This window comes from Macrotis lagotis, chromosome 7, assembly GCF_037893015.1.
Source record: "Macrotis lagotis isolate mMagLag1 chromosome 7, bilby.v1.9.chrom.fasta, whole genome shotgun sequence".
Lineage (NCBI taxonomy): Eukaryota > Metazoa > Chordata > Mammalia > Peramelemorphia > Peramelidae > Macrotis > Macrotis lagotis.
In genome coordinates, this window is record NC_133664.1 from 196,324,886 (window position 1) to 196,348,399 (window position 23,514).

At 31.3% G+C, this 23,514-nt stretch overlaps 1 protein-coding gene across 8 annotated transcripts in view; it reads left to right on the plus strand.

Annotated features, from left to right (window-relative positions):
• The window catches only part of EPS8 (EGFR pathway substrate 8, signaling adaptor), a 242,441-nt gene that overhangs the window by 143,808 nt on the left and 75,119 nt on the right, over nucleotides 1–23,514 (plus strand). For all 8 annotated transcript variants that reach the window (XM_074194367.1, XM_074194360.1, XM_074194361.1 and 5 more), the window contains 4 exons: nucleotides 60–133; nucleotides 16,451–16,518; nucleotides 17,790–17,951; nucleotides 20,849–20,998. In XM_074194367.1, coding sequence (XP_074050468.1) covers nucleotides 60–133; nucleotides 16,451–16,518; nucleotides 17,790–17,951; nucleotides 20,849–20,998 — 454 coding nt within the window. The remainder of the gene's footprint in view (nucleotides 1–59; nucleotides 134–16,450; nucleotides 16,519–17,789; nucleotides 17,952–20,848; nucleotides 20,999–23,514) is intronic.

A 23,514-nucleotide genomic window follows, 5' to 3' on the forward strand; every position in this document is an offset into this window, starting at 1 on the left:
TAGAACTGTATCATTAGCTTTGAACTTTAGCCTAACATGATATATTTGTTTTATTACAGTGGTTATGGGTCACCCACATTTCACCAGATGGACAGAGATCATAACTCCAAACCAAGTGCAAAGGCTCTATATGGTATGGCTCATTTATTGGATATAATACTTCTATTCTTGGATAACTTTTAATAAATGAACTTTTAATGCTTATTTAAATATTTATTTTCTTCAATATATTTTGGAATACCATCTTCTGCTGTTTGATTTGAATTTTTATAAGTTCTATATACTTCTAAAGGCTATATTAATTTTTTTAAAGAAAACTAGGTGACACTATGCTAGTGTACTAGCATACATTTGGGTTTTACTTCTGTTGGAGTTTCTTACATATTGAGGCCTAATCAAGTTTATTGCAATTTAGCAGTTAACAAGATCTTGTTATGATGACTCCTGAGTATTTTTAAAGTGAATTGCTCTGAACAACAACCACAAAAAATGACAAAGTCCTTCTCTGTGACATTTAGAAGCATGCTTTCCACTTGGCATCAAATACTGTCAATGCTTTAGTACTGCCAGGTCTTTTTGTTGTTGCTTTTGAGGCTGAGGAGTAACACAGTGGTCCAAATACAGACTCTGCCTCTGAAATAAGATATCTTTGAAAAATCACAAAAAAAACTATAAATTCAAAGATAACACTATTTGTAAGCCAAAATCAAGTATTGAGGTAAAACCTTATATTCAGACAAATATGATGGGATCATTTGCAGAGCATTATTAGGTATCTCTGAAAAATGTAATATGTATCAAAGAGATCCAGATTCTATGATTCATATTACCTTTGTCTTCAAGTAAATAGTTTTAAAATTCCTCATATGATGCCTTGGTGAGTATTAATTACATTAAAACTCTTGATCTCTATTCCTACTTGGATAGTTATTATATGGCTTTATCATGTATTGTATGTTTATTGAAACATACTTGACATAAAAGCTCCTATGAACAAACTTTAACAATTAAGTTTTCTTTTAATTTAGTATTTTATACTTTTATCAACACACACACATATCCATATATATATACATATATATATATGTGTATATATGTATGTATATAGGCAAGGCATGTGTTGGTGGATATGAAATCTTTGGTTTTAAATTCTATCCAATCTATCTTCAAACTAGGTTCCCTCAACAGTATAATGTAATGAGTAACTTTAAAAATTTGTTAGTATACTGATATAACCCTTAATTATCTTAATGAGATACTACCTAAAAATACTAAGTGCATTATACTCTGCTCTAGGCAAATCAACTTTAGAGAACTATGTTTATTTTATGGTACCACAGTATAAGAAAGATTCTAAATAAAATGGAAAGTGTCCATACCAGAGCATCCAGGATGCTGAAGGGCCTCAAGTCCATGTCATTTAGGGATTAGTTGAAAATTTGATAATGTTTCCTAGAGAAAAAGAGGATTAGAGTGGGTGAAAGAACATTATGGCTTTATTTAGGTAGTTGAAAGGCTATTAAAAAGAAAGATTTGATGTGTTCTGTTTATATGCAGAAAGCAGATCTAGGAACAAGGGGATAAAATTGTAAAAAGGCAAATTTAGATGGAATGAACTAAAATTAAAAGTCTCCAAAAATGGCACTTGTGATCAGTAGTGGTTGGTTCCTCCTCTTTTAAGAAGAGACTGAACATTTATTTGTTGGATGTGGTTTGGTGGGAAATTCTCCTCAAGTGACCCATGACTGAAAATTTTTTAATATAAACTAATTTTGTTTTAAGGAGAAGAGAAAATTCAAATATTTCCTGAATATATTTAGAGTTTCTTTTGTTACTCTTTTCTGTTTGGTAATAGAATAGGTTATAAGTCAGAGAAAAATAGGGAAATGCCTTATCTCTTTAAAATTCTATCTTCAATCATAGATTCCTCTGAGATTTTGGTTTTTTTATTTTCAAAACTGAGGAAACATTCTGTTTTCATAATTGAAAACACATTGGTGTCTTTATCCAGTCACATATTAATCATGTCTATGAGAATTATCCATGACTAATTTCTTTATTCAATGTTGACCACTCACATTACCATGAACCTCTCTCCAACATACTAACAAAATATATATGTGTGTGTATACATACACACACACACACACACACACACACACACACACATATATATATAAATGTACATGAATTTACTTGGAATGAATATAAACTGTTTTGACAGCTTAAATAAAACATAACTCAGAAAATAAACATATTTTAAAACAGCATATAATAGGACATTCTGGCAAAATGACTCAGGGGTTATGACTAAGCCCCATTTGCTCATATCCACATCATCTCTTCAAAAGAGTAACAGTTGTGCTATAGTGAGTAAAAGAACAATAAACAAGAGAGGGTAAATATACCAGAAAAACTTATTTGGGAGCTGCAGACATGATTAAGAAAAAAAGAGAGACCCTGATAAAAAATAAATACAATGAGAGTAAAAGAAATAAGCCAAAATCTGGTAGGCAATGTAAAAAACTCAATCATAACAATGTTCAGAAGAGAGAAAAGATATAAAAACCTGATAAAGGTCAAAAACATAATATGAGATAGATATGTGATACATACAAATATAGACCTAAAAGTACCAAGAGAGAAGAAAATGAACATGAGACACAAATGCTTGGAATAGCTGACTAAAATATCTAATAAAACTTGGTATTCTACATAGAATAGAATTACTCATAGACATTACATAAATTTTGAAAGGAGAGAGCAGGGAACAGAATAAAACTTTAAAATAGCAGACCTGGAAAAAGATTTGCTTTCTATAAATCAATACAATTAACCTAGAGGATAGAGTTTGGCAAGAAATTTAACAAGTTTTTATCTCCTAGGGGAAAAATGAAACAAAGTGAATTTTGATCCAGAAATTCAGTCAGAAAAATTGCCTTGAGATATGAGAAATGTCTAACACAGATTAACATTTCACTGCAACAGAGAGGAACTTTAAGTTTCATTCAAACATAAATAGGATTGCCAGTTCAAGAGCTTTGGCATCAGAGAAATAACTACACAATACAATTCAAATATCAAAAATATTGATTTGAATCACATAATATTAGTAAATGAAGATGAGAAATTAAAGAAAGTTGCTAGAATATAAGATACTGAAAATAAAGGGAAATTGGCTTCTTTCTCTCTATCTTCTGTCTTGTAAAAATTGAATATATTTCTTCATACGAATAAATGACCCTAAAGTACTATCTGACTTTTATTATTTCTTTGTGGTCCTATAAGAGTTGACAATGCTTTTGACTAGCAAAATGACCTCTTGTAGATCATTGGCAAAGTAAATATATAGTTGTTAATAAAAAAGATGGAAATTAAGGTGTGGAATGAGTAAAGACAAGGATAATTTAATATTTGCATGATGTAAGGGAGAATTATTTTGTCATTTTCAGTTAGGCCTTATTTACTCTTTGTGTCTTTGGGATTTTCTTGGCAAAGTTACTTAGGTGGTTTGCCATTTCCTTCTATAGCTCATTTGACAGATGAGGAAATTAAGACAGCCAGGGTTAAATGTCTTGTCCAAGTAGTAAGTGTCTTAGGCCAGATTTAAATTCAGGTATTTCTGACTCAAGTTCTGGCACTTTATCCTTTGCATCACATAGTTGTCATTATTATTATTATTTTCTCTTAAAAATGATTCTTTGTAAGAATCATTGAGAGAATGAAGGCAATATAGTAGAACCAGAATCTCATAAAGGAAAATAAATCTTAGTAGAAGGTAAGGGTAAATCAAGGAATTTTTGTTTAACTATATAGTACATTATGAGAAAACAAATACATGATAATATTGGGAAAGAAAGGGTAATTTCAAACCATACTTTCTGTATTATGCTCAGAGGTATAACCAAAAGAGTTTGTCATTAAAAGTTGGTTCTTTTTTATAATTATTAATTTGATTATATATTCTAAAATGTTTTTAGAAATCAAATTCATAAGCTTATAGTTCATAGATTCAGTTTTCCTCCCTTTTTTGAAAGTAGAGATATCATTTATTCTTCTCTACACTCATTTTTACAAGCTTTTAAAATATTTCTGACCATGACTCAGCAGTAATATCTGCTTTTTGCATTAATACTCTTTGGCAAAAGTGTCAAACAGCATGCCCACAGTCAAATCTCTTAAATATGGCTGGAACCAGATTAAAATATAATTGGGAAATATTTAACAAAATTTTGAAATAATAGAAATAAAACATAAATTATATTACTACACGGTTTTCTGAGTCTATTTGAGTTTGATTCCTCAGCCTTAAGATATTGTTCATCTGGATTATTTTATTTGCTAACCCTAAAGACCCTTGAACCTTGTAATCTACTCTATCATCACAGCCTAAGGACCCAGACTTTCCACTTGTCCTGCAGTTAAATCCTTATTTGTATTTTGTCTTTCAGTTAGGGTGTGAACTCTTTGAGAGCAAAACTAACTTGCTTGTCTATTTGTATTCCTGTCACTTTCCACTGTGCCAGATTTTCTTTTCAGTGTGACATCTTATTCTGTTTTCTATACTTGTGCAAAATATCCTAATTTACTTACTTTCACTAGGCCCAAATTCAAACTGAATTTAAAAAGAAATTAGATACTTATTCTGTAAAATGTGGGTTTAAGTAGATCTCAGCGGTAGACCAATACTGACTTTCATAAAAAAAAAACACAGAATAAAATATATCTAGAAAATAAGATGATTGGAAAAGGATAGGTTCTTAATAAATAATTTTTCATTGATTTGTCAAAGGAAACTAGATGCTCTCTTATAATCTGCTTACTTGTGGGCATCATTTTCCTCTTAGATATGTTTTTTTTATCCTCTCTACTGCAAAGATTATTCTCCTTAGCAGAAGAAACAAATAATATAATAATAATTGAAGGGATACATCTTCTCTTCTATCATTGGTGACATGATCCTGTACATCCTGAGCAATGGTTTCTTTTGCTGATCCTCTTTTCTTTTCCTCCAATATAGCTTAATATTTTTTAAACCTTCATTCTTGTTTTAATCCTTCATTATTCATTTTTTTGTTTGTTTTATATCTTCATGATTTCATTGTGAAAAACTTCTTATCCCTTTTGGGCTGACTTTACAGTAGAATTTTAGTCTACAATACCCTTTCTCCAAAGTCTTGGGATGTGCTCTCCCCAAATCTGTGGTGCATGTCTTTCTCTATCACAAACTCTAAGATCAAGTGACGAACCTTCATTTGAGGTTCTCATGATTTCTATAACAGCAACCATGTCTTCCGTTTTAGTGAATGTCAGATTCAGAACAACATTTCACCTTTCTGGTTCCCCCAACTTTTGAAGTGAAATTTTTACAAAGGCATGTAAAGAAATTATTAGCTGCTGAGAGAACACCAGGAGATCTTTGGAGAATTGAAATTGCCCACACTGTGATAGGAAGTCACAGTTGTCCTATAATATATTCAACTGATAATATCTTTTTTTGTTCTGCTTCCCTGGATCTTTACTGGAATGTTTTTCACTATATGCTTTCTCATCTGATGCCTGGATTTTCTCATATGCATATATCCTTTCACCTATCTAACTTCTTTTGTATAAGATATAACCTGGGAGGTTTTTTTCCCTAGTCATGAGTCTCCCTTCACCAAATGGTCAATCATACCTTTAAGACCACATTTCTCTTTTGTTGAAATCTCTTAGTTCATCTTGTTTTTTAATTATAGTTTGCACATTTGTGCAAAGACTTATGAGATCATAGGTTTAATATTGGATACTTTCTTAAATTTTGTGAACTTTTGTGTTTCTCTGTTGAAATTTCTTTCCCAATGTATCTGCTATTTACGGATTCTGGCATTGTGGATATTCATATAGAAAATTTTCTCCTTCCCTCTTACTTTTTTCCATTTTAAAGCTCTTTTTATTTTATTTGTAACCTTCAAAGCATGTCCATTCTTAGCAGCTCTGATTAGGTATATTTCATTTCTAGTTCAAAGCTTGCAATTCAAATATTTAAGCAATCATCCTGAAATGCAAATCTCATTCTCAGAATAGCCATTATTAAATGGCTATTCATTTCCTAAATCTATCTTCTCCTGTTGAAACCCTTCACTTATTTCAATGAATAGCAAACTTGAAAATAATGACCTTTTACCTTATGTCTTCAGTATCTTCCACTAAACTTCCTAATCTTTAGCAAGACACTTTCTAGTTTCCTTTTGACAGAGTATAATTTATTCTCACACAACTCATTAGAAGTGAGTAACCATACCTTTTTTTTATTTTTGAAAGTCAGTAGGATAAAGCAACTTACCCAAGGTCACACAGATAGTAAGTAACAAGTGTCTAAGGTGCTATTTGAACTTTGTTCCTCCTGACTCCAGGGTTGGTGGTCAATCCACTGAGCCACCTAGCTGACCTGCTGTCATGCCTTCTTGACAAATCTTGAGACATTTCCTCTCTTTTCTTGGGTATGTGTCCCAATAAAGCAGCAGATCTCTCCTTTTTTGTTAATGGTATAATGAAGAGGGATCTCAGGAACCACTACTACTTAACTCTTCTCGTTCTAATCTTTGTCACATGATCTCCTATCTTTCAACATCATTGGAGCCATATCCATCTTCTTTGAGAGGGATGAGCAGCTATTCCCCCCTGGAGGAGTAAAATGGTCGTTCAGGAAGACCTTCCTGAGACCTTAATAGAATGCCATGGTCATTTTACTTCTCTTCTATATGAAGCTCCTTCACCTCCAATACACCCACTATTGAAGTTTTATTCTCCTTCTTTAAATACTTTTCCCTTTTTATTTTTGTACTGCAACTCTTCTCAAAGCTTTGTTTTGTTTTATTCTGTTTTTGTTTTGAGGTTAGCACTTTATTGTGTCAAATAATTAAAGAATGGAGAAAACTTGTTCAGTCAATCAAAAAGAATTCATTAAGTGCCTATTAAGTATCAGATTGTGTTATTTTTTTTTTATTTTTACAAGGTAATGGTGTTAAGTGACTTGTCCAAGGTCACACAGCTAGGTAATTATTGTCTGAGGCCGGATTTGAATTCAGGTCCTCCTGATTCCAGGGCCATTGTTCTATCTACTGTGCCACCTAGCTGCCCCATATTTTTATTCTTGAAAAAAATGAAATAGTGAAACTGAAATAAGAAGTGAGTATATTCTAGGTTCAAGGAAAGACCAATACAAAGGCATCAATATGGGAGATATGGGATGATGTTTTATGTGAGAAAGAGAAGATCTGATTTGACTGGATCATAGAGCTTAGAAGGGACAGTAATGTCCAATGACTCTAGAAAGATAGGTTGGGGGGCGGCTAGGTGGCGTTGGGGCGGCTAGGTGGCGTAGTGGATAAAGCACCGGCCTTGGAGTCAGGAGTACCTGGGTTCGAATCTGGTCTCAGACACTTAATAATTACCTAGCTGTGTGGCCTTGGGCAAGCCACTTAACCCCATTTGCCTTGCAAAAACCTAAAAGAAAAAAAAAAGAAAGATAGGTTGGGGTAACATTATAAAGAATTTTTTGTAGAGGTAAAAAAATTCAAAACAAATTTGATTGCCATAGATTAAATAAAAGCTGAGCAAAATATGCAACATTCATATATTAAATATTGTATTATCACATGGTATATTAAATACGTAGAATTCACCAAAATTTGGGAAAATATTTATGAACTGATACCATGAAGTAATTGCAGCAAGAGAGATTATAATGTAAAGAAAATATAATGTAATGTAAAGAAAAAGAACCCTAAAAGTTACTCAGTTAATATTGATATAAGAGAAGCAGAAGATTTATGATGAAATATATATTCATCCTTTTGTTTTAAAGAGGTAGGCTACTTAAGTGAATGCTAAATATGCTGTCAAATCTTTTTTTTTAAATAGTTAAGCAGTTTGACTTTATTAGACAAAGTTAAAGGTGGTACCCTTAAGTGTTACCACAACCAATTTCTAGTTTCACTGGATGACACTGACCTAGTAGAGGGCATCTATATTTATCCATTTATTTTAAAAAATATTGTTTTTTTATTGTTTTGGCCAATATAATTATCTTCATTATCTACATCCTTCCCCTCTCCTTTGTAATAAAAACAAATGAAACTGACACTATTGACACAATATCAAATCCAACACTGCTCAGCTTTTTACTGAGGAAACAAAGTTTCCTCAGTATTTTGAAATCAAAATTAAATATTTAACTCAACCTGAATTTTTATTTCTTTTCATATTTCTTTTCTGCAATATGTTTCTTAATTCTGACTTATTTGCTTTGTATATCTTCATACAAATTTTCCTCTTTTTAAAGAATTCTTCAAATTTTTTGTTTTTACCACAAAAAGAGGTTTTAGTAAAAAAATATTTTTCTCCCCAACATATTTTTGACCTTATTTTGTTATATACCATATTGAAAATGGATGGCTAGGTAAAGAGGTTCCAATAATTTAGTGACTTTTCTTGAAAAATTGGGCCATTGCAAAACTCCATCAGTGTATTATTGTCCCTTTCTTTCCATAGCTCTTTGACTTTTGCTAGTTTGTGTTTTATCATATTTACCAGTTTAATATGAAAGGAAAGCAATGTTGTTAACATTTTCATTTGTCTTAGTAATATGCTATCTTTTTTATTTATTTGCATTTCCCATTTAACTTAGCTTTTAGGAAATAACCTTTGCTCTCATATTTTTGTATCAGTTCCCTATAGCAAATTTTTTTCTTGGTTATTTGATTAAACATCCCAAACTAGTTTCTCTTGGTTTTGTTTGTACAAATGCCTTTTAATTTTTATGTAATTCAAATGCTTTATTTTATTTTTATGAACACCTCTATCCTTTGGTTTAGAATACTCCTAGCTATATATGTGAAAGGTATCTTCTATTCTTCTGATCATATTTTTTTAATTGTTACTTTTATATTTACTTTGATTTAAAACTTATTATGGACATGTGTAAGTGTTCATTAAAATCTTTTCTGCCAGATACACAAACAGTTTTTCTAGTAGTTTTTGTCAAGTAAAGAAGGTCATAGTTTTAACATTAGGTGCTTAAATAAATATTTAACATCAACTTTATAAAGTAAACAATTCATTTTGTTGTTGAGTCATTTTTAGTCCTGTCCAATTCTTTTTGGCCCCATTTGGATTTTTCTTGGCAAAGATGATGAAATGTCTTGCCATTTCCTTTTCCAGCTCATTGTATAGATGAAGAAATTGAGACAAACAGTGTTAACTTGCCTCTGGTCACAGCTAGTAAATGTCTAAGGCAGGATTTGAATTTACGAATAGGGTCTTCTTGACTCCAGAACCTGTATTGTATTCATTGCATTACTTAGCTGCTTTGTAAAAAGGTATTAGTAGACTGGTGTTATGAGATTATAAGGTGGAAGTGAAACTTATTCTGCAAGTGAGGAAAGAAGTAGAACTGTGACCTTGGAGGGAACTGTTTGATTCAGCAGTGAACATGTTAGCCAGAGCTGGTGTGTTTTTATGGAGAAAAGTTCATTTCGATATTGGAAGTTTGGTCTTGAAAATAAAATGGTTTTGAAAAATTATAATGCTCAATAGCCAGTTTTAAGTAGCATGTTTTCTATGTCAAGTATGCTGTTCCAACATAAGGCTAGTATTTTCTCATAAGATTATAAATCATTATTGATTAGAGGAATGCAAATTAAAACAACCTTGAGATGCAATTTTATTCCTACCAGTTTGGTTAAAATGATAGAAGGGAAAAGTGACAAATGTAGGAGGGGATATGGAAAAATGGGAACAGTAATTCATTGTTAGTGGAATAATGAACTGATGCAGCCATTTTGGAGAGCCATCCGGAATTATAATCAAAGAGATGTTACACTACCCATGCCCTCTTACCTAGGAATACCACAACTTGATTTTTGTAGGAAAACAACTGGGGGGGGGTGAAAGAAAAGAACCTATACATTCTAAAATATATGAAGAAGCTGTCCTGTGGTGGTAAAGCTGGAGGTTGCAGAGATGCCAATCATTTGGGGAATGATTGAAAAAGTTGTGATGTATGATTTTGATGGAATACTTTTGTGCTATAAAAATAATGGGCTCAATAATAAAAAATAATGGGCTCAATTATTTTAGAAGAAAATCATTTGACTTGCACAAAATAATGAACAGTGAAGTGAACAGAACCAGGAGAACATTGTTATACAATAACAGCCATGATCCACTTTGAGCAAATAAGTTATTTTGACTATTATGAATATCCAAATTAACTATAAAGATGTCTGAAGAAAGATGTTCTTTGCAAATAGAGAAAGAATACATACTTATACATATTTGTGTCAAATGGTAGCCATCCATAAGATGTGGTGAGGTGAGAGGGAATTAAAAGAAAATTTATATGATAATTTTGTTATTCATATGATGATATTTGAAAGGAATAGCAAGGTTGTGCATATTAGATTTTCGGTTTCATATGCAACCATCTTTTTTACTATACTATGTTTTGAAAGTGCTTGTTTCATTCTATAAAGATCTAAATATATCTTGGAAAAAAACATAAGGCAAATGTGCAACCCCATAGATTAAATAATTTAGGATAAGATCCTGGTTCATAGGATGGGTGAGCTCTTCAACAATAGAGTATTTCATCTTGTACATTTCTGTGGGAGATTTCATAGAAGGAGATTGTGGGTAATAATGAAAGAGGAATGTTTTCTTCTTCATATAATTTCCATTTCCATGATGTTAATTTTTTAGCTTATGAATTTCTTTGTTGGTGGTTGTTAGTTTTTCCATTTGTACCTGTATCTTAATCAAGTTTTCCAAAGTGTCATGAAATTCCTTGTATAACATTTCAAGTTCTTTATTATATTTTGAATGTACTTTTTGAGAATTTGTTATGCTGTTGCATTCTATTTGTGTTTTGCCTTCAGTCAGTAGATTGATTTTGGTATTTTCTATTTTGTTTGCAATAGAAAACCCCATATTGTTTAGAGTATTCCATTCCAAGATAAATTGTACTAATGTGCAGCATTTTCCTTATTTTTTTGTACTGGCAGATAAAACAGTTCTTTTGGAAATCACCATGCTAGAGTTATTTATATCTATGACATTAGCACCCAAGACTCAGTCATCATGAACCAGGCTCATTCTTTTAGATGATGTGCCAGATGCTGTTAAGTGTGGCTCAACAATTCTTGTTGATAATGGTCCTATTATAAGAGATGAAGCATGTTTCCTCCAAGATTCCTTTTATTTCAACAGCATCATGATGCCCTTGGTGGCAGCTATGGGCTTGATTCCTGCTGTCTTCTGGTGGATCAATTCATTGTAATGAAATGAGTTGCAGAATCTTGAAGATTCAGTGTTTCATCACATTTAATGAGAAAGCTGGAGCAATTGTATAGAACCATTTGCTATAGATTTGCCGACATGCAATGGAGTTTTTTTTAGGTTTTTGCAAGGCAAATGGGGTTAAGTGGCTTGTCCAAGGCCATACAGCTAGGTAATCATTAAGTGTTTGAGACTGGATTTGAACCCAGGTATTCCTGACTCCAAGGCCAGTGCTTTATCCACTGCACCACCTAGCCACCCTGCAATGGAGTTTTTATAAGGGGAAGGTGTTTTATTGGAAAATGATAGAGAAAAATAAACTGTAGCACTAATTAAAAAACTTTAGAATCTGACTTTTTTCCTTCTCTTTTTCCTATGGTTAAAGTACCAGGAATTTATAAAATGTTTAATAGACAAAAGGAAAAACAAGGCATGAATAATGTATACTAAAATACCAAATTGTATCTTTATCACTTCACATCTATACATTCACACATAATATACATATATATATATATATATATATAGTATATAATGCAAACACATGATATTCAAGTCTTAAATATATGGTTTTTCTAATAGATAATTTCTCCTAAATAAATGCCTTAAGCTTCTACCCTCTTCTACTTTTATTTTTTACCTCACTATACCTTATTCTATTTCTACCAGCACTATAATAGATATCTATTCTTATCACCCATTAAGTTTTAGCCCACCATTGATATTTAAATGTTGCAAAATCTGTCAAACATTTTTCTCATATATGTCCAAGACTGCATTGTCTTTTAAAAATCAAGACCACATTTTCCACCCTTTTTAATCACAGTTTCTTTAGAGACACATTTTATATGTTTGATTTTTAAATGCTTAAATATTTGAGCTTTCATGTTAACAGAAACACACACATCTTTTCTGTGAAATATTCAAAAAATGATGCATGATTTTAGTATTAGAAAGCAGGCAATTGCTTAATTTACCACCCAAAGTTTTAAACTAGAATGACTAGAAGAATAGCGATACCCTTGAGAGTCATAGGGAAATTTGGAAGAGAAATTTTTTTTGGGGGGTGGGGTGGGAGGATAATGAGTTTCTATTTTGGTCAAGTTGACTTCAAAATGTCTCTAGAACATACAATCTGAAACATCCAATAGGCAGTTGGTGATGGATCACATTACTATCAGTTCCTACAGAGGTGGCTTTTGGAATGTTTGGGGATTAATTTAGTTGTTATAATATCATTTCTTAATTAAAGTATTTGAAAAAATAAATACAAATCAACCAGTCCTATGAATTAATTAAAAATATATACACAACATTTAAGTTTCTAATTTAGAATGGTATGTTTGGAAGTAATTTCAAATTTGTATAAGAGAGAATCATTTTTTCCAATTTGATAAATTACATTATTTGCATTCAAAAGCATTTTACATATACTTTGGTGTTTTTTCATCATTAACTATTTTCCTCCTTATATTCATTCAATGTCATGTATTTTTAATCTTAAATCCTGCTACATTTCATACAATTTGCATGATCTCAGAAGCTAATTTGGGTAAATTTTTCCTTTATGCTGTGCCATGTAAACTAAAAGAGCAAAAAAAAAAACACCCCATAGCTCAGCCTATAGACATCTATAAGTTCTCCTAACTTTGTTCTAATAGCAATGTTATTTATCCCAGTGCTAACTTGATTATAAGTCAAGGAATCTGGAAATTTTATACTATATTAATTCAGTTGTCTTTTAGTGATTCATTTAAACCAGATCTCTTTACTCTTAAAGTTTGGAAGAGACTTCTCAGTTGAAATAAGTATTTGTAACTCAATTTAAAACTAACAGATTTACTGGAGAAAATAAAAGGATCTTGAAGGACTGGAGTTTTACTTATCTCAAGAGATTCTACTATTGTTCTGATACTTTTGGTTGAGAATCTCCAAACAGGTGCATAATTGATATTTATAACTTTATTTCTCTATATTTGCATAGTTCTTCTGAAAGAGAAAATTTTGTTTTTTTTCTTTTTGCAAGAACCTATTAGAAGTTCAGATTACTTATATGTTGCTTTATGTATTAAAATTAAGCTGTACTTGATTCTAGAAACAGATTCAATGGAAAAAAATAGTATTTTTATTTTATTTTTTTGCAGGGCAATGGGGTTAAGTGGCTTGCCCAAGGCCACACAGCTAGGTAATTATTAAGTGTCTGAGGCCAGATTTGAAGTCAGGTACTCCTGACTCCAGGCTGGTGCTCTATCCACTGCGCCACCTAGCTGCCCCCCAAAATAGTATTTTTAAAGGTTATTAATAAGATAAACATTTTTGCCCTTTTGTGTCATCATATCCTACCTTGCTAGGTCTTTTTTATCTAATCAATAACAATGATGACTTCAATGATGATAACAATAATTATCATTTCTATCGCATTTTAAAATTTGCAAATCACTTTGCTTGGTTTTCTCATTGAGTCTGATGACTTGTGAGGTAGGTACTATAAGATATTTTTATTCTTACTTTACAGATATGGAACCTGAAGCACCCAGTGGTTTAGTGATTTGTCCATGTTCACACATATTATTATAGTGAGTGTTAGAGGAAGTATTCACACCCAGGACTTCTGTACTTAAATCTAAATTTTTTATGTAGACTAAGAAAGTAAGCTTAGGAAAAATTCATAGTAAATTTTCATCTGGGATATTAGGGATTGAATTATCACCATTATATGATTATTATCAAATAAGTAAATCTTCTACTTTTTTCTATGAAGCATATTTTTCACTGAATAATGGAACTTGTGTCAATGTTATTATAGCTTGGTCTTCATATAGAAACAGTTAGAAAGAACTAAATCCTTAACCTTTTGTTTATTATATTTGGTGAACACATGTGTGACAGACATATTTAATGTTCTGAACATCCTGAGGTTGCCACATATGATGACATCATGGTTAAATATTCTGGGGAGACTTTGCTGAAGGTACCCACTGAAATGGGCTTATATATCATTAGTGTAATAGTCTCGGGATAGCTGCCCAATTAATCCTGAGATAGTTGTCAGAAGACCATTCATTAGAAGAGTTCCTGGATATTAAGACAGTATTTCAAACAGAAATTATAATATTTCTCCCTTATAATGCAATTTTAGTGAGTAATATCTCATAATGGAATGGAAATTAAAATCAGTACAAATCTGTTATCCTTTACTCAGTGTGTGGGACCTACAATGTATGTGACATTTTGGAATGAAAATTATAAATTTTAGAAGTTGAACAGGAATTTCTTTTTAATTACCTTGTTTCATCAGGGCAAGATGGATTATACTTCTTCAGATCATCATCCAAACAAAAAAAGAAAGGTAGCAAACACTGAACTTGTGCTGTGTCTGATCTTAACAAGCATTTGATATGCTGCAAAAGCAAAAATAGAATAAACAATTCATTTTCAAGGCAATCATTAATATATATGTGTACAGAACCTCAGAATTTGGATTTTAAATAATAAGCACCTCAATGTACATTTTCAAAGACTGCAGGAAATTCTTTTATGTTTTGGAAAAAACAATTATGAAGTTTAATTCAATTGCTAATAATTATTTGGAGCTGAAGTTGGAGTTAAAAGATCTCAATTTGGATTCTGTCCTTCCCACTCTCATAACTGTGGCCTTGGGCAAATGTGGCCTTTCATTGCCCTAGACCTCAATTTCTCATCTGTGAAAAGAGAGAATTGACCTTCTGAGTTGCCTAACAGTTCTAAACCTATGATCCTTTCATCTGCTTTTGATAAATGAAATAACATCTTAGATTAATTTTTCATTCTAAATATTACTATTCTGAATATATATATATATATATATACACCACTTTTGTCATTTTAAACTTGTTTACTTTTATTTTTTTCAATGCAACTTTTCAACTTCTTTTACTACTTCTTTTGATAATTATCATAGCTAGCATTTATGCTTAGCACCTCTTATCTTGGGAAAACACTGGGACCTGGAATCAGGAAGGACCTGAGTTCAAATGCAGCTTCAGATACTTACTTAGCTATTGTGACCCTGGGCAAGTCACTTAACCTCTCTTTGCCTTAGTTTCCTCATCCATTAAAATAAGAGTTGTTGTGAGGATCAAATGAAATTATATTTGTAAAGCACTTAATATGATATATAAAGTGGATGCTATATATAAATGTTAGCAATCATCATCATTATCATCACCTATCTCATCATCATTATTATTAAGGAAAAATTATATCATATTATTCCTGTGTTCTTACTTAAAATCATATTCTAGTTCATATTTAGAAAAAGTGTTTTAACAATTTAGGAAGAATATGATGAATTAATCAATTTAAGCATGAGAAATAAGGCCATTGAATTTATTTGCCAGTCATTAGATCTTATGTTCTTAATAAGTAACTAGTAAGAAATATTCCTGTAATATTTTTATATTTATTTAATGACATTTTTGATTTTGCAGCATTACATAAGAGAACAAGAGATACCTATTGGCTTTATAAGTAGCTTAGAACAATTATTTTCCACTTCTCTTTTTTTTCTGGAGTTTCTTCACTGAACTTATTTTCACTATCCTTAAATGGCTTACTTTTGAATAGTCTGCATGTATGTTGAATATTAATGAGATACAGCAATTTAATCACATTTTAAACTTCTAATACAACCCATATTTAGATCTTAGGGAGTGATATTTGTTGTCAATTTTTTTAAAAAAGTGATAATTTTGCTTAATTCATGTAACATAGTTTATATGACATCTTTTTTCAGTCCTCTCAACTCACTGATGATTTTAACATAAAGATAGAAGAAATCTCAAACCAGTTCCTAAGCTTTTACAAAATTGTAACTCTATATTAAATTATTTTTGATATCCTTTAAAATATCATTAACCTGTTGGATTTTGAACAGTTGTGATGGGTTTCTTAGTCTCATGTGGTACACTTAATTGCTCTTTTTGTAAATCCAGGATTTTATGTAATAAACACGTGTCTTCAGCTACATAAATACAATGGTGACTTGTCATCTATTGTATTTATATGTGAAGCAGACTTGTTTTAGAGATGATCTTGTGATATGAACCATAGTTTGAGAGTGAATAAATAATGTCTTTTTCATTTCTTTCAGAACAACGAAAGAATTATGCCAGAGATAGCATCAGCAGCATGTCAGATACAACTCAATATCATGTTGAAGTAAGATGCTTTTCTTCCTTCACTGCATATATCATCATTTTTCTTGACATATGAAAATAGCTGGTTAGTCCAATGTATTTCAGTGAAGAATGAATACAAATCACAAATCCATTATCATCATCAGCTTCATTTTGTATATCAAATGTTATAATCTTTTTTATATTTTTGTATTACAGAATATTTTTGAAATTGAACTAATAGCACTTTCTTCAGTTGTAGTTCTTTTATTTTAAGATGTACCCCTAAAGTGTTTCTGTTTGCTCTGTTTAGTCAAATGTTTTTACTTTGCAATTTGATGATAAAGCTTTCAAACCTTTTTTTGAAAGGGGTATTAATTAAATCCTATTTAGATTTCTTTTGCTTATAGTAGAAAATACTTGAAAAGGAGATGTGACATTCAATTTTTTTTTCGTATAACCTCAAATATTGCCATATTTAAGTTCACACTCAACTTAAATGCTGGAAGAATTTCATTTCACATCATGTAAATTCTATTGATTATTCAAAAACTGGAATTGTGTTTTTATCACAGACACTGACTGGAACTGTTAGTTCCCTTCTTGAAATATCCCAGATGATAGCGATTCATGATGATGAAGCTTTCAATTGGAACTTTTATTGTCACTGAATTGAATTGAACTGTAGTGACAATATTGAAATAATTGTAGAGAGGCAGCTGTGACATAATAGAAAAAGATATGGGTTCAAATACTGATCTTAATACTTAATGACCTTGTGAATAAGGACAAATGACTTTCCTCTTGCTCCATGACACTTCTTGAAAACTATAAGTTAAGAAAAGTTGCTGATCTGCATTTTTAAGATTCCATAATTGCTAGTTGCCCAAGCCAATAAAATTGTAAGTCTAAACATCCAAAAAAGTTATGTTTGGAAGCAAATAAAATATTGATTCTTTAAAAAAAAGGAAATTGGAACTGACGTTTTATACAAATGTGATGTTTATATAGTAAATCCTTGTTATGGTGTGGTATGTTATTGCATAGTTCAGAAATATAAGGGGGCAAATCATTTCTCCTTAATCAAAAAACTAATGTAGTATAGTTACCCCAAGAAATAGATACTATTGTTTGCCCTGTGATAAATAGCATTATAAAAGATTCTAGAGTAGTAATAATTAAAATATTAGAACCAGAACAATAATGTTATTTTTATATATTTCTCTACTAGAGATAACTGAGCACTTTGTTTTAGAAAGTGACAATGTGCTATATTGTCTTTGATATCTTTTTAATTTATAATACAATCATCAGCACCTCACTACTTTTGTTCTGGATCGAAAAGAGGCCATGATAACAGTAGAAGATGGAATAAGAAAGTTGAAATTGCTTGATGCCAAGGGCAAAGTATGGACTCAGGATATGATTCTTCAAGTTGATGACAGAGCTGTGAGTCTGATTGATTTGGAGACAAAGGTAAGTTTTGCAACTTATAACCTTGTCATTATTTTAATTCTCTGGAAATTCAGTCTAGTCAAATTTGTTATGGAATGAAAGATAATTCAATAAATGGAAGATTTAATAATTCAAACAATAGAAGATAACTATTAAAATTGGAATGTTTTTAGACAAATGAAATTGTTTAAAATGTCCTCTTTGGTTTTTTTTATGTTTTTGCAAGGCAAATGGAGTTAAGTGGCTTGCCCAAAGCCACACAGCTAGGTAATTATTAAGTGTTTGAGACCAGATTTGAACCCAAGTACTCCTGACTCCAGGGCTGTTGCTCTATCCACTGTGCCACCTAGCCACCCCCACTTTGTTTTTAAAATAAATTTTTGCTGAGAGTAAATTCTTTTTTGTCCCTTATTGCATGGAATGCCTTCCCTTCTCATCTCTGCCTCTTCTCTAGCTTGTTTCAAATTTTGCTTAACACCCCACCTTCTACCAGAAGATTTTCTCAGTCCTTCTTACTTCTAGTACTTTCATTCTTTTTTTGATGACTATTTGCCCTTCATAGAGCTTGATAATAGTTCATTAGTTCATGAGTTCTTTGAGCACAGGGACTGTCTTTTGCTTTTTCTCTTTTATTTCTAGCATTTAATACAGTGTCTGGTATTTTGGAGGTTTATTTAAATGTTAATTGACATAGAGGCAAACATAGAGGCAAAACTTTTGTTTTCTGCTCTTTGAAATAAGAAATGAAGAAATTTTTTATACTAAAATAGTTATACCCTAATATTAGAATTTTTTGTTTTAAAAATGTTTTATTATGGACTTTTAAAATATCAATAAATGTAAATAGTGTAATTTAGGAAGAAAAAACATAAAAAGGCATGATATATTAAACAACTTCATTCTATACAAAGAGGTTTGGTTCCACTATGTAAATCTTGGGTATTTTTAAAATTGAATTCCAATTTACATAGTAGTTTTATCACTAATCCTGAAAGTCTGTGCCCCTTTTGAAATTCTTTCCGCTGGATTATGTTTATTTTTGAAATTGTTCAATGGTACTATTTTTCCTTTTCTTTTTCTTTAACAAAAGAGTATTCTTACTGGTATACTTTTTAATTTTTGCATTGGCAAAATGATGTCCCAGTGAACGAATCAGAAAAATCTATGAGCTGAATTAATTTTATGAACTGTCCCAAATGACTATGGTGTTTTAATTGTCAGTATTTTTTTATTATTAAATCTTCAAATGAAAATGAGTTTTTGTTAAAAAGTTAAAAAAAAAGTTCTCATGTAGCTTAATTACATATATCTGTTCTTGGTGCTTGTATACATAGGATAAAGCATCTCAGTCATTTCTTGGTAAATGAAAAATTCTACTTAATAGCAGAATGATGAAAAACTTTATGAAATAACTGGCTTATTTGCTCAGTTTTTTAAAGTTTTTGTGTACTTCCCACTTATGAATGTTTTCAAGAGCTCCTATAATTTTGGTTTTTTTTAACTTTGTCTTTTGAAGAGGAATTCATTCTCACTGTATTTCTTGCAAAGTATAGATTTGTCTTAATGACTGTATTATTTGATTTCATTGAGCAAGCTAACATTGTGGGAGTATGTATTTATAATTCTTTCCTAAACTGGCATAGTTCCATCTTTAAACTCAAAATAGTACAAATAATTGAGTATTCTGAGAACAAGATGTCCCATTTGGTATATGATAATTTAAAAGATGATATATGGAGATACAGATACACACACACAGACACACACAGACACACACACACACACACACACACAGAGAGAGAGAGAGAGAGAGAGAGAGAGAGAGAGAGAGAGAGAGAGAGAGAGAGAGAGTTAGTTAGTTTATGTCATACAGGCAAAAATTGAGATAGGCAGAAACAGAAAGAAAGGAGGATGGTGGGAGAGAGAGGAAAAAAGAGGAAAAGGAAAGAGAGAGAATGTTATGCAGACAATGAGAAAGCACATCTCCCAGAAATATTCTATAATAATTGGCCTTTCTCTGTATTATCCTCAGGAAATAGAAATAGAAATTTCCAAGTTCATTATACTCTAAAGTAAAACTGTAATCTATTGCTTTCCTTGTATATTCCTTTACCTGTCTCTTTATTTCCATGCAACCTTCCAACTCTTTTCTTTCTTTTATGGTTTCCAGAGTACCACTCAATTTTTAAGTTATTGGTTGGAGTCCATAGTAAAAGTGGTTTATACAATTTAAAATGATAAATGAAGTTGTTTGGGGGCAGTCAGGTGGTGGTGGATAGAGTTTTGAATGTGAAGTCAGGAAGACTTATTTTCCTTAGTTCAAATCAGGATCCAGACACTAATTAACTGTGACCTTGATCAAGTCACCTAACCCTATTTGACTCAGTTTCCTCATCTATAAAATAAGGTGGAGGAGGAAATGGAAAATCACTCCAGCATCTTTGCTCAGAAAAGACCAAATAGGATCATGAAGAATTGGAGACAACTGAAAGGCCTGGACAACAACAATGAAGTTCTGTATTTCTAGAGTAGATATGTCCTAGAGAAGTACTCACTTAGAAATCCATTGTGGATGGAAAGAGTGGAAAGACCGTTAGACTTGGAATCATAGAGTTGGGTTTGAATTCTAGCTTTGCTATTTGCTATCTGTGTGATCTTGGGTTAATCACTTAAATTCTCAGGACCTCTGCCAGATAGTCTGCAAAATGAGGTGATTGTACTGAGAGATTGATAGCATTGCTTTCAAACTCTAGATATATTTCCTTTTGTTTTCTTGAAGGCAAGAAACATGTTACTTTTGTATCTATGTCACTTGCGTTTAGAACAGTGAATGGTACTTAGGTTCTTAATTACTAATTCCTTGATTATAGAAATATATGCATAGTAACAAACTAATTTTGTTTTCGTTTAATTTCTAGAATGAACTGGAGAATTTCCCTTTAAATACAATTCAACACTGCCAAGCCATGATGAATGCATGCAACTACGATTCAGTTCTTGCTTTAATATGTAAAGAACCAGCTCAGAGTAAACCAGATCTTCATCTTTTCCAGTGTGATGAGGTTAAGGTAAAAAAATTGTAGAACTGATGGGTTTACTTTAAGAGAGTAGAATTAAAGTTTTTTCTGCTGATTCTTTTGGAGGTAAAAAAAATCTTTTCTTTCTGATTATATTGTTAATACAAACTAGACTTTCATATCTTTAAACTTTCTAAGAAAATAAACATCCCCAGTAAGTTTGTGAAGAGAAATGTCAGCATATGAATATGGGAGTATGGGAAAATAGATTTGTTATAGTTTAAAAAACAAACTACATTTGAGAAGGAAAAATAAATGGTGAGATAAAGATTCATTGGAATATATTAGATGAAAAGATATTAAATGTTTTTCCAAATATCTTAAATTTGTAATAAATAGGTTCTTTCTTTCAGTCCTACTTTATAAAATAGTCATGAAGGTCAATTCTGTTAAGCACTACTCAAATAGCATAGTCTATTGAAATGAGACACTTGGAACATTTCCCAGGATATCATTGAAGAGCTGAATGGTTAATTACGTGATATGACTAAATTGCTTAGAATTTGTAATCTTCGAGTTATAAATGAACATACTTACCTGCTCAGATAGACTATCATCAGAAGGATATGTGTGTGTGTGTGTGTTGTGTGTGTGTATATATATATATATATATATATATATATATATATATATATGTATATATATATATGTGTGTATATATATACATGTATATATATACATATATATATACTATAATTTCTAAATGACAATAAAATTTCTTAATGCCTCTTAGAAAATTAGGTGTCTTTCATCTTGAGCATCTTTATCTTATCAGCTGAGTTCCCTAAATTATGTTCTTTCAGATAGCTTCATTGTGCCATTTTGTACAGATTGCTTATTGACCAAAATACTAATTTTATTACCCATTCTTCTATAAATTCAGTTGCATTTTCTCCTACTGAAATTCTTACAGATTCGATCTGACCATATGAGTATAATTTTCTTTAGACATTCAAATGAAAGAAATCATAGATGATTTATGACGAAGTCAATTTTAAGAGTTCTATGACATTCAACTAAATGGTTGCTCTTTGGTATGTAGCAAGTACTTTTAGAGACTGGTACCCATTTCAGCTCTGTAATAATTAAATATGTTAAAGCAATACACAAGTGATTATATTGAACTATATACTACTTCACAGGAGATGAAATGGCACCACAGATAAAATCAGATATTTATGAAAGCTGAAACAATGGATAATAAAGGACTGACAAATTTTAGGACTGATGAGAAAGGATATGATGCTGGTAATAGTCAAAATGGCTTATTCACTGCACATTGTTTTGCCACAGTCAAATAACAGAATTTAGTAATCCCTGATACAATTTGAATTGCATTAGCCGGGAGAAAGAAATGAGCTTAGCACCTAGTTAACCATAGCAACTAGATTATAAAGGTAATACCTCCATTCCTCAAATCCACATCTGGTCTCTATCTGTTACCTCCCTTGATTTCTATGTCCTGTCAACAGGACCTTATAATATAAAATCTCTCTTCACTCAGTTGGTCACATTGCTTCTCCCAAGTACATTTTATGGTCCTTGCATCAGTTACTAAAATTGTTAGTTTAATAGGTATGCTAACAACCCTTGTCATTATTGATCTTAAAGGCTCCAGAGACCATAATAGGAAGAAATGAATTGTATTAGACCTCACATGGAATTCTTTAAAAATCCTGAATATTAGTAAGTTCTTCTTCAGTAAGTTCTTAATTGCTCTCCTTCCCCAATTCTAAGGAATCATGTCATAAAGGGAGTTTTAACATTTATCCAATATCAAAACTTACATTATCATTTTAGGATTTAATTGGAGCCTCTTTTGCAGGCTAAAACACAAAGGAACACTCCAGTAGCACTGTTGCAGTTTCTGTTATATCTATAGAAATCTATCAGATTATCAAGGCTTCCTAGATAATTCTAGTAGAGATAGCAGTGGTTAGAATTTTAGACCTAGAATTAAGAAGACCTGAGTTCAAATTCATCCTCAAATACTCATTCACTGTGGCCTTGGGCAAATAACCTATCTCTCCAAACTGAGAAATTACAGACACTTTTATGTCCCCAAAATGGTTGAGGTGGTTTTTCTTTATAGGATCATGGAAACTTAGAGATTGAAGGAATCTTTAAAATCAATAAGTCCAACCTCCTACTCTTTTTAAGTATTCCCGAAGTAAGGCTAAAATCATATAATATTTGTAAAATACTTTGCAAACTTGAAGAATTATATAATTATATCATATATGATATTGAGCTATTTCTATTATTATTATTGCTGCTGCTACTATAATTATTAATTATTATGGTGGCTATTTCTGCCTGAGTATCATGCTTTTATGTAGGGGAATGGACAAGATGAATTATAATACAACTATGTATGATATTCTATGATTCCAAGATTTCACTGCAATTTATTTTTAAATGTAGTTACTTCAAAAAAATATTGTAAAGAAGACATTCTATCCTTTGGTTGGGATCTTGATAATGGAAACTGACCCCAAAACAAGTTG